The sequence below is a fragment of the Myotis nattereri genome (genome assembly GCF_964212035.1).
Source record: "Myotis nattereri genome assembly, chromosome: 3".
In the NCBI taxonomy this organism is placed as follows: Eukaryota; Metazoa; Chordata; class Mammalia; order Chiroptera; family Vespertilionidae; genus Myotis; species Myotis nattereri.
Window position 1 is genome coordinate 38,902,807 of NC_138077.1, and position 17,041 is coordinate 38,919,847.

The 17,041-nt window shown below is 46.1% G+C and overlaps 1 protein-coding gene across 1 annotated transcript in view; it reads left to right on the forward strand.

Annotated features, from left to right (window-relative positions):
- Nucleotides 1-17,041, forward strand: part of USP13 (ubiquitin specific peptidase 13) — a 108,184-nt gene that overhangs the window by 33,111 nt on the left and 58,032 nt on the right. Inside the window, exons 4-6 of the mRNA XM_081086945.1 lie at nucleotides 6,166-6,287; nucleotides 13,793-13,935; nucleotides 16,760-16,944. Coding sequence (XP_080943071.1) covers nucleotides 6,166-6,287; nucleotides 13,793-13,935; nucleotides 16,760-16,944 — 450 coding nt within the window. The remainder of the gene's footprint in view (nucleotides 1-6,165; nucleotides 6,288-13,792; nucleotides 13,936-16,759; nucleotides 16,945-17,041) is intronic.

The following is a 17,041-nucleotide window of genomic DNA, read 5'->3' on the forward strand; positions in this document are numbered from 1 at the left end:
GCCCAGGATGTGTCCACGCTGATGTGACAGCCTCATGTTCTATTAGAATCTAGACTCTTCCCATGTTCCTGCTTCACCCTCCATCCTGGCCTGTGATTTCCAACCTCATGGTAACTTCATGGTGCAGAATGGCTGCTAGAACTCCAGTCATCACACCTCCATTCTGAAAAGCAGGGAAGAGGAAGGGGGAAGGATAAAAGTCTAGCCTCCTAGTGGAGTCGCTTCTTTTTGTCAGCCTCTCACAGATCCTCAGCAGCACGTCAGCTTCCACCTCTCTGGTCAGAACTTGGACACGTGGCCACACCAGGTGCTGCACAGGAGCCTGGAAAGTAAAGTCTGTTAACTGTCTCCATGAAGTAAACCCTGTTACTACGCAAGGAGGGGAGCATGGATACCAGGGGGCAGCTAGCAGCTCTGCCGCAGGTTCCTTCCCTAAAAGGGACATTGGGGTTGTCTCTTCATGGAGGGAAGAGAACCAGAACTCTTGCAGTCTCTTGTTTCTTTGAACAGAAAGTGCTTTTTCTCTGTGGTTGAAATGGAGGGATGATGCCCTTCTCGTTCATGAACAGAGGCGGATGACTAATGCTTTCTCCTGAAGGGAGGCTTTTATCCACATCCACTTGATTTGTGACTAATTCCTCTTCCTTTGGTTCAACAGTCACATTGAAACCATTGAATCATTCAGTTATGACCTTCAGTACTGATTTTACAAGGGAAACTGAGGCCGTTACCTGGTGCTGAATGGCTCACCCCCAAGTCTCCTGAGCACCATCCTGCCCTCAACAGTGAAGTTACTCTTCCGATTACATTGATGCTCATCAGTGCAATCACAGTTAAGGATTCTCCCCTCAGCTCTAGTTTTGGCTGGTATATATTTTTGTTAACCAATAATTAAAACTATGGGTAATGTTGGAATCACTTTCATTTTTATGCTTTTTGCATTTAGGATTAAAAAATATTTTGAATGTGTAACACATGGACAAAGCTTAAAATTGAAAGTTATAAGTGGCTGTATAATGAAGAGTAAGCTTCTTTCCCTTCTGTGCCTCCCAGCTCCCTGGTTAGTCTCTCCAGAGACAAATAGTATTTTCTGTCTGTATGTCTTTATATATCTTGTACATTCTTCCAGTGATAGTCTATACATATACCATGCTTTTAGACTTTTTCCTATAGGCAGTGGTGAGCCATTAACACTTTTGGTTCCCAAACTGTGCTCTGAGGCACCCTGGGGTGCTGCGGCAGACTCACAGGTGCACCTCAGGATGTTTTAACTCTTCAAGGGAACGCAGTGATGCTTGGACACCGCATGGACCGTTAGCTTGTAGTTTCACCATTGGAGTATCCAGTATTCCTTTCAATGACTTCATCTCTTTGTGAAGCTGGTTTTTTGGTGGTTTCTATGGTAAAAGGCAAATACCATGTGAAAATAAATGTGGATTGGGAAAAATGGAGGCAGCATCCAGTCTGATACAAAGAGAAGTTGTGCAGTGCCCAATAAGGTGTATTCATCCCGTAGGAAGGAATTGTGTTATTTAAGAATGAAATAGAACATTTTTCCTTTCAATATATGTGTATCTTTTTTTAATAAGTTGTTAGAACATAAATACTTAATTAAGTTGTTTGGATGTAACTACTAAATAAACAGAACTATTAGGGTTTTTTTTGGCTTCCTGCTGCTGTGTGAAAATTGCTGGGATGCTGTGAACTGAGAAAGTGCGGGTAGCTCTGCGTTAATGTTTCAGGCTAGAAAGGGACACTGTAATGGAAAGATAACTTACCACAATATGATAGATTGTGAATTTTGGCAATAAACTCATATAAAATATATTGTTCTATGAGATAGAAGAAGGGAAGAGCAGATGTAAAGGAGTCTGGGATCTTCAAAGAAATATCCCAGTACTTGGGATGTGATTCTGGTCTAATCTTATATAATTTTTATAACAAAGCGACAAATGTGTATAGATGTATGAATAACTGCTAATGCATTTCATAAAAAATACCATATATGTGGCATGTCATAAAAATAGTGTTAAATATTCATATTTGTATTAAGCACTCCTCCCCCAACATTCATAAGTCAGAGTGAATGAGTTAGGGTCTTTGTGTCTGAGGCTGGGACTTCAAAGAGCCACCTCAGCCTCAGGGAGTATAAGGCCATTTTTTTGGCTTTAGTCCTGGCAGTCATACTTGATGAGAAACAGGTTGTAAAAGAGAACATTTGGGGAAAGGTCCAGGAATGGGCCTGTTCCGAAAACTCCCCTGTGCCTATCATGACCAGAAGGTTCGAGTGGATTCCACGTTGCCTTTCTTTCTGAAGCCAGTCACAGAACAGGGTCTGCACTGAAGAACTTTCCCAAAACTTCCCCTTCTTTTGAGGGTAAATGGCTGGTCTGATTTCACAGCATTGGAGCAGCCAGACTGCCCACCTCCAGCGCATGCATTGTGGTCAGGCCGAGAAGATGCTGAGCTGGGATCAGAGCCCTGGTTTTCCTTAGGGATCCATTCCTCACTGTGCTGCTTGGAAGTTTAGGCAAGTTACTTCCTGGAAATGGGTGTGGTCTCAGCCACTTCTCCCAGGGATCTGGGAGGATCGATGAAGTAGAGCTGGGGAAGTGGTATTTTTTTTTTTTTTTTTAAGATTTGTGCATGTATGTATGTATGTATGTATGTCTGTTGTTGTTAATCTTCACCTGAGTGTATTTTTCCATTGATTTTTTAGAGAGAGTGGAAGGAATGGGGAGAGACAGAGAAAGAGGGAAACATTGATGTGAGAGAGACACATTCATCGGTTGCCTCCTGGCCAGGAATCAAGCCTGCAACTGAGGTATGTGCCCTTGACCGGAATTGAACCTGGGACCCTTCAGTCCACAGGCCTATGCTCTGTCTACTGAGCCAGACTGGCTAGGGCACAAAAGGTTTTTTAAAACTTAGGAAAAGAGCCCATCTAGGTATTACCAGTTATTAGTCACGATGGGAAGTGACTGATGGGAGAAGTTGGGGGTCCCAGTCCTACAGGTCCTTAGGGCATGCTTACTCTGTAGGTTTCTCAACTGGATATTTTTGGGGTGGTGAGACCCTAATTAGAGAAATTTGGAAATTATAGATTTATACTTAGGATTGTGGGGTCATCTATATTCAGGAGAAACCTTAGGTTTGTCCCTTAAAATCAGAGTGTAGGTTCCTTCTGTTGACTTTTTCTAATTTGGATTAAGATGTTTGGGAAAGATCATGGTCCCCTTCCATTCCGTTGAATTAAAAATAAAAGTGTTAAGAAGCCCAACAAAGTTCTGCTTTGTTTGTTTTTTATGACAGCAGTCTTGCCTCTTTTAAAATACACGTCAGTTACCAATGAAAAAACCCCCAAACCACAGCAACCCTTCTGATGCTCCTGCTTTGCTGTTGTCCTTAGCCTGGTGGAGTTTTAACTTCTTAAAGTCTCCTCTCACGCATTGTTACTGAGAATGTGATGTGTGGTGTGTGCAGGGGCTGGGCACGCGGAAGGTGTCCCTTCTCCATGGTCAGATCACATGGCAGACCCCACATGATATTGTGGTCTTCCTGAAACTTATTCCAGGATTGCGTTGGAGCGGGGCCAGCCAAAAGGAAGGGAAGGCACTTTTGAACATGTTGTCAGGGGTGTAGAGAAGGTGATGATGGTGGTGATGGAGGTGATGGCAGCTACTATCTGTGGAGCCAAGAAGCCCTGCCAGGTCCTGTATGAGGTGCCTTAAAACCTTGCCTTGTTTAATCCTCTCAACAATTGTGTGGAGTGCACAATCCATAGCTTACTCCCGAAGAAAATGAACGTGAAAGATCTTGCCCAGTGTTACATAGCTAGTAAATGCCATGGTGGCATTTTCTTGGACTTAGTTTATCATTGTGTTTGGTCAGGTAAGATTTGAATTAGCATTAAAGGAGTATGTTTTTTATGGAAAAGAGACACCTACATAATATCTATACGTATAATAGGCTAATATGCAAGTGTCCCCTCAGGAGTTTGACCAGGAGACCAGGAGTTCAATTGCTCACTATGACATGCGCTGACCACCAGAGGGCAATGCGGAATGAAGGAAGGCCCCAGCCGGCAGCCAGCACCCGGGGAAGGAAGGGAGGCCCTGGCCAGCAGTTGGAAGGCCCCAATTGACCCTGATCTCCGGCCAGGCCTAGGGACCCTACAAAATTCGTGCACGGGTCTCTAGTGTTATATAAGCAGACTCTATACATAAAAACAAAAGATTTGTACTTTGGTTACTTAAAATTGTTATAAATAATATAAGAAAGGAAAGTTTAAAGATAGAGAAAAGTTCACCCACTCACTATTTTCATTTGTCTAGATTTCCTTCCTGTTCTTATCTAGGAGCATAACTTCTACAAAGTTGTTTTTACAGTAAAAATGATTTTATATTTTTAGTGTTCACATAGCATAGACATTTTCATGTTTCTACCTATTCTAAATAAATATTTTAATAATAGTCTGTTGGGTTGAACACTGTCTTCATTGAATGTTTAAGTTTTCATTTTTTAATTATGTATTTGGGGCATTCAAATTTTTATAACACTGAATGTCTATCTTTGAGTCATTTCCTTGAAATAAATGCCTTTAGTCACTTCTTAAGCTCTTAGAATCTTTAAAAAAAATATTTGTATTGATTTTAGAAAGGAAGGGAGAGGGAAAGAGAGATAGAAGCATCAATGATGAGAGGAAGTCATTGATCGGCCACCTCCTGCACACTCCCCAGTGGGGATTGAGCCTGCAACCCAGGCATCTGCCCCTGAATGGAACCGAACTGTGATCTCCTGGTTACTCAACCACTGAGCCACACTGGCCGGGCTGGAATCTTCTTTAATGCAGCTTTTTCTGAAATAAACCTTTTATGGTTATCTAACAATGTTTTTGTTTCTCTCCTTTGGCATTTCTGAGTCTTGTCATTCAGGATCCTTCATCAATACACTTAGACTGTGTTTTTGCTGTATCTCATTTTCTACTTAAAACTGCCCTCCCTTTGGGAATCAAGAGCAGAGCTGTACACAGAAAGATACTAGATTTTTGGTTGGAGGCAAACAGTAGGGTAATAACAGAATCTAGATCCTTTGGTTTTCAGCTGGCTGCTTTATCTAGTACAATAACTTTCTCCTGTCGAAAGAACCCATGTTTGTGTACCTGTTTATGTGTGGCTTTGTGTGTGTGTGTGAGTGGAATGTGGCTCAGTAGCTCTTTGTCACCATAGTTCCAAACACCTAAACATACAAACATGATCGGGGTGCTGGCATCATGTGAACACCAGGCTGAAATGTCCATGTAAATATTGTGACAAGACATTCCCTGAGCCTTCTCCTAACCTTTACCAGGGATTAGCCAAGCAAAGAGGCGATGACTTGATAGACAGTAGCCTAGAAGACCTCATCTTTCTTACTGAAAATTCCCCACAGCCCGAGGACCAATTCACATTATGGAGTTTCCCCTCTGGGGTACCATCCGGTATCCCACCAGCTCTCAGAGGCGGGGAGGAGTGAGAGAGAGTGAGAGAGAAAGAGGGAAATTGAGATTTTATTTTTTCACTAATAGCTGCTATTATTGACCACCAGGTCCGTGCCAGGTTGCTTGTCTACAGTTTCTTATTTATCCCCATATCAAGTGCGTGAGATAAGTGTTATGATCTCCATTCTACAAATGAGGGAACTAAGGCTTAGAGAGTTTGTGATTTGCCCAAAAGGAACATTAATTTTTGAAGCCGGAACTGAACCTCGGTTTATCTACTCTGAAACCCATGTACTTTCTTCCAAATGACAGTGTTGGGACAAACATTCCAACCCATTCTTGTGAAGTCAGGAACCAGGCACCCAACAAATCGGAATGAACAGTCTATTCCTTTACACATGTTTAAGAATTGAGTATCTGGTACATATGTTTAACTGTGAAGCTGTCTGATGTGACGCAGTCTTCTTTGTACACCTGTCACTAATCAGTAAGTATTGGTAACTGAGGCAGATGGCAGGGCCTTTCACCCCCGGGTTTGGGCCGGTGGATGGTCGGTCAGAGGAGGGAGTGTGAGTGCGCTGCCCTCGGTCTGGTCCCTGTGGATGTCTGGCTTCCCCAGCGAGTGCTGCCTTCGTGTGGGATGTTCTTTCTTCATGTCTTGTTCTCTGTTTTTGTTTTCTCCTCAGATCTAGATACTGATGACGATTTAAATAGCGACGATTATGAATATGAAGATGAAGCCAAACTTGTTATATTCCCAGACCACTATGAAATAGCACTACCAAATATTGAGGAGTTACCTGCCCTGGTCAGTGAGTGTGCACGGCTGCTAGCTAGATGCGCGTGGCTCTCTGTGTCAGGTGTGTGTGCGTGTGCCGTGTGCGTGCACGTGGGGTGGGGAAGGCGGGCTGAATGCGAGAAGAGGAGGAGAATGAGCACAGACACGAGCACAGCGCTGCTTCTCTGCGAAGAGGGCTCGCAGGGTTCCGTTTCAGGAGCTTGGCTTCTCGCTGCCTGTGACTCACAGTCCGTTGCTTAGATTTTTCAAACCACATCCTGAGATGTGCAGGGCCTGTCTTCTGATCAGAGGAACGATTATCACTTTATGTCCTCTGCCAGTTGGCCTTTCGTGTAAGATTTTGTTTGGGATTAAATCACTGAGTTCCACGGCTGCCACAGCAGCAACATGATGGCAAAAATGACCAGATATTCACACGCCACGGGGCTGCAGCAGCTCTGTGGTTACGTGAATCCACTTTTCAGTTTTGCTCCTCATGGGGACTGAGATTACTGTGGATTTAGATTTAGTGGTGAGGTTTTTTATTTATTTTTTCTCTTCCTTTTCCTTCATTTCCTTGGAGCAACTTTCATCTTCCTGAACAACTTCAAGCTGGGGAGGGTGCAGTTGCGGGGAGGCAGCCAGCCTCTGTTTCACATCCATTCTCAAATCCTGGGAGTGGGCACCGAGTTCCCTCGGGGACCCTAACCATTTTCCTGTTCTTTCCTCTTTTTCCTGTATTGTCTCTGCCACTCCCTCCTTTCTTGCTTTTTCCTCTTCCCCACTCTCTGTGTACACCCTGAATTCTCAGAGTCTGGCCATAGATAGCAGTGGGGTCAAGGGTCAGGGTCAGTTGGAGGGCAGACATGTCAGTTCTTCTCCCCCCACCCTTAGACTCTGCCAGGACCAAAGCCAGGTCTTTAGTTCCCGGAGTCTTCAGGACTTGGTGTGACCCTGTCTACAGCCACCTGCTCACCTGCCCTGGCCAGTTTGTGCTTGGGGTTCCCCTGTCCTTAGGGGCCAGGTTTCCACCATCCCACCTCTTCTGCCCCTGACTTACTTTATACCTAAGTAGAAGACCGTAGAAATGAAAGTTTTCTGGGTTTAGGTATTATAAATCTTTTGTCTAATGAGTACATGTAACATATCCTTTTTAAGTACTAAGTGCACACCCTTAGGAAGGCATACTGAGTTAAATTACTTCTTCATTCTCCAATTCCCCGTGTTGATGCAGGGCTGTTACCAAGGATAAAATATAGGAGTGGACACATGGTCTTGCCTTGTCCCACTACCTGATTTTATATACTACAGCTTATATCTTTGCAATACGGAGAGTTCTCATTGTCCTTGTCCAGTGTAACTGTGCCGTCAGGAAAGAAGTAAAGAAGCACACTGTAAATGATAAGTGCTTTTCTTCCCACTCACCTATGAAGGAAAAGTCTTCATGTGAGAAAGTGAATAAAAAAAATCTCTAAATACTTTAAATTATTCCTATATTCAGAACATAATTCGAGGTATGAATTCTTTTATTTAAAAGTGGAGTGACACAGAAATGTAAACCCAGCAGTATAAGTCAGAATTTTTACTACAGAGTCTTTTAGAATGAAGGAATAGTTTGAGAATTAAAAAAAGAAGGGATAATTATTTGGAAGGGGAGCTTGAAGGAAAAGCCTGGATGTATCTAATAGGATTTATCTATACTACATGTTCTTTTCACACTTTTAAAATTCTCTTTTTATGCTTTTAAATAACAGAGTTATTGAGCTCAAAACCACCCAACCAGATCGCTCTTCCTTCATCTCATGAGCTCCTCAGCACTGGAAAAATTCAGTTTCAGGTAGTTAGTTACTAGATTCTACCAAAAAGGGAAACCACCTCCTAGCAATGCAGGTCCACAGAGACAGAGCATTGGGGGCTCAGTAAGGATTTTATAATCCGGAACCTAGTACCTCGCTTTAGACATCAGGGAGTCAGCAGTGGGGGGAAAGTCCCGCTTTGTAGAGGTTGCTGGTTTCCGTGTGTGAATACTGCCACCATGGCTGATTTCAGGCTAACAAAATGTCACTGAATGCAGTGTTGGAAGAGCTTTTATAAAGAATTTCCACCACTCACATACCATAGATATAAATAACCTCAAGAGAACATGGATACTAGTAAGATATAGTAAAACCATTACGAAGTGTTTTGCATATTTGCTACCTTTAAAAAATATAGTTTATTTAATGATAAGTTTATATAATTTAATCCTATATAATAAAACCCTGATATGCAAATTGACTGAACAGTGGAGTGACCAGGTCGCTATGAAACGCACTCCCTCCCCACCCAGAGGAAGTCGACTGGTAGCAGCGATTGGGGGGTGGGGCCAGCCAGCAGGCAGTGCCAGGCCACCAGCCAAGGCGGGTGCCAGCAGGGGCCCCCTGATAGCCCCACCCACCAGTCGCCCCACAGATGGCCCTGATTGCTGGCCTGGCCTAGGGACTCTACCCTATATATTGGGAACAGTCTCTTAGATTTAAAAATTAAAACTTGGCAAGGCTATTCTAACTCTGAAAAAAACAGGATGATGCAGCAATGACATGCATGGACTCTGGCTTGCACATTTTGTGGTCAGCCCTGATTCTGACACTTATAACTGTGTGACAAAGCCAATTACTTAACTTCTCTCTGCTTCAGTTTTTCCACCCATAAGATGGGGAAAATGGTACCACTGCCTCAGAAGGATCATGCTATGTACTACTTTTTATAATCAGGGCAAAAAATTGTAGCTGCCGATACAACAGCAAGATGCCTTTCACCTGTATGAAAAGTATGGTCACTGGTGCATGCAGAGTCCCAGATTGCAAGAGGGATGTCCAACTGCCGGTTTAGGCCTGATATCCCCTGAGGGTCCTAGATTGTGAGAGGATGCAGGCCGGGCTGAGAAATCCCCCCACCCCCACCCCTGTGCATGAATTTCATGCACCGGGCCTCTAGTTTTTAATAATGGCAGTGTTTAACAAATATCTTACAGAATTTCTTTTTTTTTCTTTTTTTTTTTTTTAAATATATTTTATTGATTTTTTACAGAGAGGAAGGGAGAGAGATAGAGAGTTAGAAACATTGATGAGAGAGAAACATCCATCAGCTGCCTCCTGCACATCTCCTACTGGGGTTGTGCCTGCAACCCAGGTACATGCCCTTGACCGGAATCGAACCTGGGACCTTTCAGTCCGCAGGCCGACGCTCTATCCACTGAGCCAAACCAGTCTCGGCCAGAATTTCTTAATATATAATAATTGAGTCTGTGAGCTGGTTTGAGTAGGTTCTAGGACCCCACTGAACTTGAGGACCTGGGATGAAGTCAGGACTAGTAACTAGGTCTCTCACTTCACTCCATACAACAAATCCAGGGAAAGATAATTCACAATGTAATTACAGGGTGGTGTATCTTGACCTTCAGTGATGATCCATGAAAGAGGCCTCTAAGTGATTTTAGATAATGTTCTGAAAACACTAGATTAGTGTATTTTAGTGGCCCAAATTTAAGGAAATTTTGTTGAGTGTCACAAGGAAGGATCCAATCTAATAAAAGAGAAACATGGTAATTAGCGTACGACCACTACCCTTCCCATTGGCTAATCAGCGAGATATGCAAATTAACTGCCAGCCAAGATGGCGGCCGGCAGCCAGGCAGCTTGAAACTAACATGAGACTTGCTTGCTTCAGTGACGGAGGACTCCAATGTTCCCCGCCTGCCTTGCCGGCCTCTGAGCTTGCAGTTTAAGAAACATTGTAACAAATATAGAAGCTAAACAAAACCCCAGAAACCTGCTTTAAGCAAGCCCAGGATCTCAGAGCTGGAGTTATACATTGTTTCGATTATAGAACCCAAACAAACCATATACCTTCTTTCAGCAGCAGAGGCCTCAGAGCTGGAGCCAGAGCTAAAGCTGGCCCAGAATAAAAAAAAAAGAAAAAAAGGAGCAGTTGGGAGCTTCTGTCACCCGCCAGCCTGAAAACATCCCTCAGCCCCTCACCCAGACTGGCCAGGCACCCCAGTGGGGACCCCCATCCTGAAGGGTGTGTGACCAGCTGCAAACAGCCATCATCCCCTCACCCAGGCTGGACAGGCACCCCAGTGGGGACCCCCACCCTGATCCAGGACACCCTTCAGGGCAAACCAGCCAGCCCCACCCATGCACCAGACCTCTATTCTATATAGTAAAAGGGTAATATGCCTCCCAGCACCGGGATCAGCGGAGCTGCGAGGCCTCCCAGCACCGGGATCAGTGGAGCCGAGAGGCCTCCTGGCACCAGGATCAACATGACAGGGGGCAGCGCCCCAAACCCCCTGATCGCCCTGTGGCTCTGTGTGTGACAGGGGGCGGGGCCACAACCTCCCTATCCGCTCTGCTCTGTTCGTGACAGGGGAATGCGCCCCAACCCCCTGATCAGCCCTACTCTGTGCCTGATAGGGGGAGCTCCCCAACCCCCTGATCGTCCTGCGGCTCTGTGTGTGACAGAGTGCGGCGCCTCAACCCCCTGATCGGTCCTGCTCTGTGTGTGACAGGGTGCGGCGCCCCAACCCCCCTGCCCCCACGGGCCCTGCTCTGTGTGTGATGGGGTAGAGCCATAACCTCCCCATCGGCCCTGCCCTGAGTGTGACAGTGGTAGCGCCCCAACCCCCTGATCGGCCCTGCTCTGTGGGTGACAGAGGGCGGCACCCCAACACCCTGATCTGCCCTACTCTGTGAGTGACAGGGGGGAGCTCCTCAATCCCCTGATCGGCCCTGCTCTGTGCATGACAGGGTACGGAGCCCCAACCCCCCTGATAGCCCTGCTCTGTGCGTGACAGGGGGTGGCGCCGCAACCTCCCCATCGACCATGCCTTGAGTGTGACAGGGGGCAGTGCCCCAACCCCCCAATCGGCCCTACCCTGAGCGTGACTGAGGGTGGCATCGCAACCTCCCAATCTGCCCTGCTCTGTGCATGACAGGGGAAGGTGCCCCAACTCCCCAATCGGCCCTGCTCTGAGCCCCACCAGGGGCTGCACCTAGGGATTGGGCCTGCCCTCTGCCACCCGGGAGCAGGCCTAAGCCAGCAGGTCGTTATCTCCCAAGGGGTCCCAGACTGCGAGAGAGCACAGGCCGGGCTGAGGGACACCCCCCCCCCCCCAGTGCACAAATTTTTGTGCACCGGGCTTCTAGTAGTCAAAGAAAATAAATGTTATATTCAGATCTTAAAAAACATTGTGTATTGAAAACCAGAACACTTAAAGACCGAGTGGGGTAGATACAATTCAGATGAGGACTGGGAAGGGCTTGACAAAGATGGTGAACCAAGAAGGGGAGTATGACAGACCAGACTAAAAAGATTAGGATGCGTAGCCAGAGTGTGGAGACAGCTTAAAAACCCCATAAAAATCAGGAAGCGGCTGGTGGGTGAACTCAGCCTCGTTCTGTAGGGCCAGCCCTGGATGGGGGGTAAGAGGTGAATTTTGATAATTGAGAGGAGAGGGTAATTATATAGCAGCACTTGTGGTGAGAGAGGAATGGGAGTATTTTTTAAAAAAGGTTGTAAATAATAGGTATGGATGCCTGATCTATCACAGATTAAAAGCTTTTTGAGGGCAGGGGCTTTTTCCTCATTCCTGACTGTGCTTCGCCCAGTGTCGTCAGCTGGTAGTGTTCAGTGTAACTTCGGAAAGTTTTCAGCTGAGGAAGGATAGGGTCTGATATTCACAGCAGATCGCTCTGGCTGCTGCAGGAAGGAGACTAAGGGGCTGCTGTGTGGCCATTGGGCGAGCTGTGATGTTATTGGAACTGAGATGGGTGTGTCCAAATTGAGAAGAGCTAGATTCCAAGTAGGTTTTGGATGTAGGAGTGATAGGAATTGCCCACGGGCTGGATGGGGGTGGGATGGCAGCTGAGGGAACTTCCTCCATTGTCCCTTAATCAATTCTGGGATCAATCAGTGGTACCCAGGGGAAAAGTGGTACCCATGGAGTTCAGCTAACCGTGCAGGAGGTTAGTGATGCAGAATACAAATTTTTGCTTAAAAATTTTATTTTTAACAATTCAGTGGCTTTTATTATATTCAGAGTTGGGCATCCATCACCACTATCTCATTCTAGAGATTTTCCCCCCATTGCTTTTCAGAAAGAGTGGAAGGGAGGGAGGAGAGGGGGAGAGAGGGAAATATCGATCTGAGAGAGACACATCAATCTGTTGCCTACTGCACACACTCCTACTGGGGGTAGGGAATGAACCCACAAACCAGGTACTTGCTCCTGACCGGGAATCGAATCCCAGACTATCTAGTGCACAGCCTGATGCTCCAACTACTGAGCCACATCGGCCAGGGCTCATTCTAAAATATTTTTATTATCCCACCTCTCAATCCCCCCTTGCCCCCCCCCCCCCCGCCTCCCCGGCCGATGGCAATCTCACTAATTTACTTTCTGTCTCTATAGATTTGCCTATTCTGGGTATTTCAAATAAATGGAATTATGTAATACATGTTTATTTGTGGCTGGCTTCTTTTTGCTTAACATATATTTTCAAGATGTAGCCATGCTGTGCCTGTATCAGTACTCCATTTCTTTTTATTGCTAAATAACATCCTATGGTATGCATGTATGACATTTTATTTACCCATTTATCATTAATGGACATTTGGGTTGTTTCTCCTTTTTGCTATTGTAAATAATGCTTCTATGAACATTTGTGTATAAGTTTTTGTGTGGACACATATTTATCTTGGGTATGTACCTAGGAATGGAGTTCCTGGGTCCTATGCTAACTCTGTTTAACTGTTTGAGGACCTGCCACACTATTTTCCAAAGTGGCTGCACCATTTTACATTCCCACCAGAATATGTTTTTTAAGACAGCCAGAAATAACATATCATTAAGCAAATGTGATGATGGGCATATGTCCAGGATCACTTGGGTTGGGAGAAAAGAGAGAATCTGCATGCCCCCCCCCCCCGCTTCGCTTGCTATAATGTGGACGGATCTGGCACGGAGATACCAGGCACGTCCCTGGCCAGGGTCACATTTGCACCTGATTAAGTAAGGAAGCTGCTGCTTGCATTCCATTCAAGTGCCCTTGACCACATGCCATTGTGTGATGAGTCGAGGGTATTGCATATCTGGGTGTATATTTGTTAAGAGGAAAACACACCCCGTGGGTAAATCCTAGGCATTCCATTGGCTAATTTGTAAATTGTTCACCTTATACTTTTCACTCTGCTTGCTAAGGGGTAGGAATTTTTAAATTTGGCTCCTGCACTTGGGCTTACAAACTGGATTTGGCTCCTCGCTATCTTGTGCCATTGTCAATACTGCAAACTGTAGGCCAGAGACAAAATCCAGCGAGAGCCAGGGAGAAAGTGCTGGAATCAAGAAAGTAGGATCTTGCTTTGGTGGTAACTGTACCATTTGCTTTCCTTAGATTAAGCTGTATTTACTAATAAACCTTGAAATTTATTTTTACAGAAGTTGTTATTCTCTCAGACTGCTCTAAGATATTACATTTGGGTTCGTCTTACAGGTAACAATTGCTTGTGATGCAGTTCTCAGCTCAAAGTCTCCGTACAGAAAGCAGGACCCAGACACCTGGGAGCATGAGTTGCCAGTTTCCAAGTATGCCAGTAACCTCACCCAGCTGGACAACGGAGTCAGGATTCCTCCAAGGTGAGTGTCAGGGAAATGGAGCTTTACCCCCTAGAACCAAAAGAATATCTACTCTTCTACCTCTTCTCTGAATTACAGTTAATATATTTTTATCCGATGCCTTTTATTAAAAACTAGAGGCCTATTGCACGAAGAGATTCATGCAATAGGCCTTCCTTTCCCCTGGCTGCTGGCACTGGTTTTCCTCCGGCACCCGGCACCCAGGCCTTCGCTCTGCCGGGCTCCAGCTGGAGCTGGCCCCGGGGCCGTGAGGCTTTCGCTGCTCCGCGGGCCCCGGGGCCGTGAGGCTTTCGCTGCTCCGCGGGCCCTGGGGCCGTGAGGCTTTCGCTGCTCCGCGGGTCCCGGGGCCCTGAGGCTTTCGCTGCTCCGAGGGCCCTGTGGCCGTGAGGCTTTCGCTGCTCCGCGGGTCCCGGGGCCGTGAGGCTTTCGCTGCTCCGCGGGTCCCGGGGCCGTGAGGCTTTCGCTGCTCTGCCAGCCCCGGGGCTGTCAGGCTTCGCTCCACTGCTTGGAGCTTACGTATGCAAATTAACTGCCATCTTTTTTTTTTTTTTTTAATATATTTTATTGATTTTTTACAGAGAGGAGGGAGAAGGATAGAGAGTTAGAAACATCGATGAGAGAGAAACATCCATCAGCTGCCTCCTGCACACCCCCTACTGGGGATGTGCCTGCTACCAAGGTACATGCCCTTGGCTGGAATCGAACCCAGGACCCTTCAGTCCGCAGGCTGACGCTCCATCCACTGAGCCAAACCAGCCAGAGCAACTGCCATCTTTGTTAGGTTAATTTGCATACTCTCCTGATCGGCAAGTTAGTGTAGCAAAGGTACGGTCAATTTACATGTTTGTCTATTATTAGGTAAGATAAGCTCAAAAATTCTCTCTAGGTCCTGGCCAGGTAGCTCAGTTGGTTAGATTACTGTCCTGCTACCCAAGATTGCAGGTTCGATCCCTGGTCAGAGCGCATACAAGAATCAACCAATGAATGCATAAATAAGTGGAACAACAAATTGATGTTTCTCTCTCTCTCTCTCTCTCTCTCTCTCTCTCTCTCTTTCTCTCTCTCTCTCTCTTTCTCTCTCTCCCTTTCTCCCCCCCCCCCCCAAAAAAAATCAATTAAAAAAAACCTCTCTAAAATTATCTACCTGGTTTGGCTCAGTGGATAGAGTGTCGGCCTGTGGACTAAATGGTCCTGGGTTTGATTCTGGTCAAGGGCAAATACCTCAGTTGCAGGCTTGATTCTGTTGGGGCACATGCAGGAAGCAACCAATTGATGTGTCTCTCACATTGATGTTTCTCTCTCTGTGTCTATTGCACGTTCTCTAATAAAAATAAAAATGAAATTATAAAAAAATAACAAAATTATCTGTACCTTAGTAGTAGATACTGAATATGGCCAGCCCATACCCCTGAGTCTGTCCCCACCCTAATGCTCCCAGTTGCAACCACCTGCAACTCTTTGCTTGAGGGCTTTCTCTGTCTGCCGAAACCAGGTAGGCTCGTGATGGGACAGTCAGAGATGCTATGGAGTTAATGCTCCCTCCTGTCCTCCTGGATCAGCCCTAAGCCAGTGCCTGTGGAGTGGCTGGACAAATACCCCAGATCCCCACTCAGGTAGGATAACTGCCTCCAGGGTTCCCCAGCTGGACTGGGCCCCCATTGCTCGTGGCAGCCTCCTGCCCTTTCTAGTCTCACTTCCCTGTGATGCTTCTTGGGGAACCCAACTTAAAGTAGTCTTTGGTTGTCACATTTTTGGCTGGAATGCTCTCTGGGCCACTTGAGCATCTCCTAGGTGCTGGTGTGTCCAGAGGCAGGTGCTAGAAGGAAAGAGCAGATTAGGAACGTGTCCAGTCTTGTTGAACCCTAACTGCACTGCAGTCCCATTCTGTGTAGTCTTAGCACAGGCACGGTACCTCAGTTTCTCCTGTTCACAGTGGGGATGGTAATTCTGATGCTGAGGGTGTTCATTAGAATTAAATGATAGAGATTCGGTAAGTCCCTGGCACATACCCGATATTTAACCTTCCGTTAGGCCCTAATGTTGTGGCCCCACCCCATAACAAAGAAACGGAATTTCTGGAGGATGAGGCCCAGAAATCAGGATTTTAAAAAGATTCCCAGGTGATTCTAATGTGCAGCCAAGGTTGAGAACCACTGTGTCAGGGTGATTTCCCTTCTACTTAATTTAATTTGCCATGTAGTAGGGTTTTGTTTAAACTAGTTTTCTTAGGTGTAGTTAATGCTTTTGAAATTTAGGTGTTTATATACATGGAATCCTTAATGCTTTAAACTTATTCAAGCTCCTCTGTCCCTCACATGGGAATTTTAAGGAAGTGAACTCCCCTTCTGTCCTTGGGTTCTGTGTTAGTTTTCTAAAGTCCAAGAGCCATCTCGGAGGAGCGGGAGGAGCTGGTCCCCATCTGGGTGGCAGGCAGGGTACTGTGGGGTCCTGCTGCTCTGGGAGTGACTCAGATTATTCCACTGATTGTTTACTGTGGCCCCAGCTTGAGGCACTCCTTCCTTCTTTTTAAAAAATATATTTTTATTGATTTCAGAGAGGAAGGGAGAGGGAGAGAGAGATAGAAACATCAATGATGAACGAGAATCATTGATCAGCTGTCTCCCACATGTTCCCACTGGGGAATTGAGCCTGCAACCCAGGCATGTGCCCTGACTGGGAATTGAACTCATGACCTCCTGGTGCATAGGTCAATGCACAACCACTGAGTCACACCAGCCAGGCTTGTTTCTTCTTGAGGCACTGTTGATTTTCTAATTATGCCTTGCATTCCAGCTGTACTAACTGTTCTCCAATGACTTTCCAGTGGTTGGAAGTGTGCCAGATGTGACCTGCGGGAAAACCTCTGGTTGAACCTCACCGATGGCTCCATCCTGTGTGGGAAGTGGTTCTTTGACAGCTCTGGGGGCAACGGGCATGCCCTGGAGCATTACAGAGACATGGGCTACCCTCTCGCCGTGAAACTGGGAACCATCACTCCTGACGGGGCAGGTGAGTGTGCCTGTACGACTCTGGGAACCGGCAGTGGCTCCCTCCTAGATTTGAGCACTGTCTTAATCCAATGGTTGGAGAGTGTAGGCTCTAGATT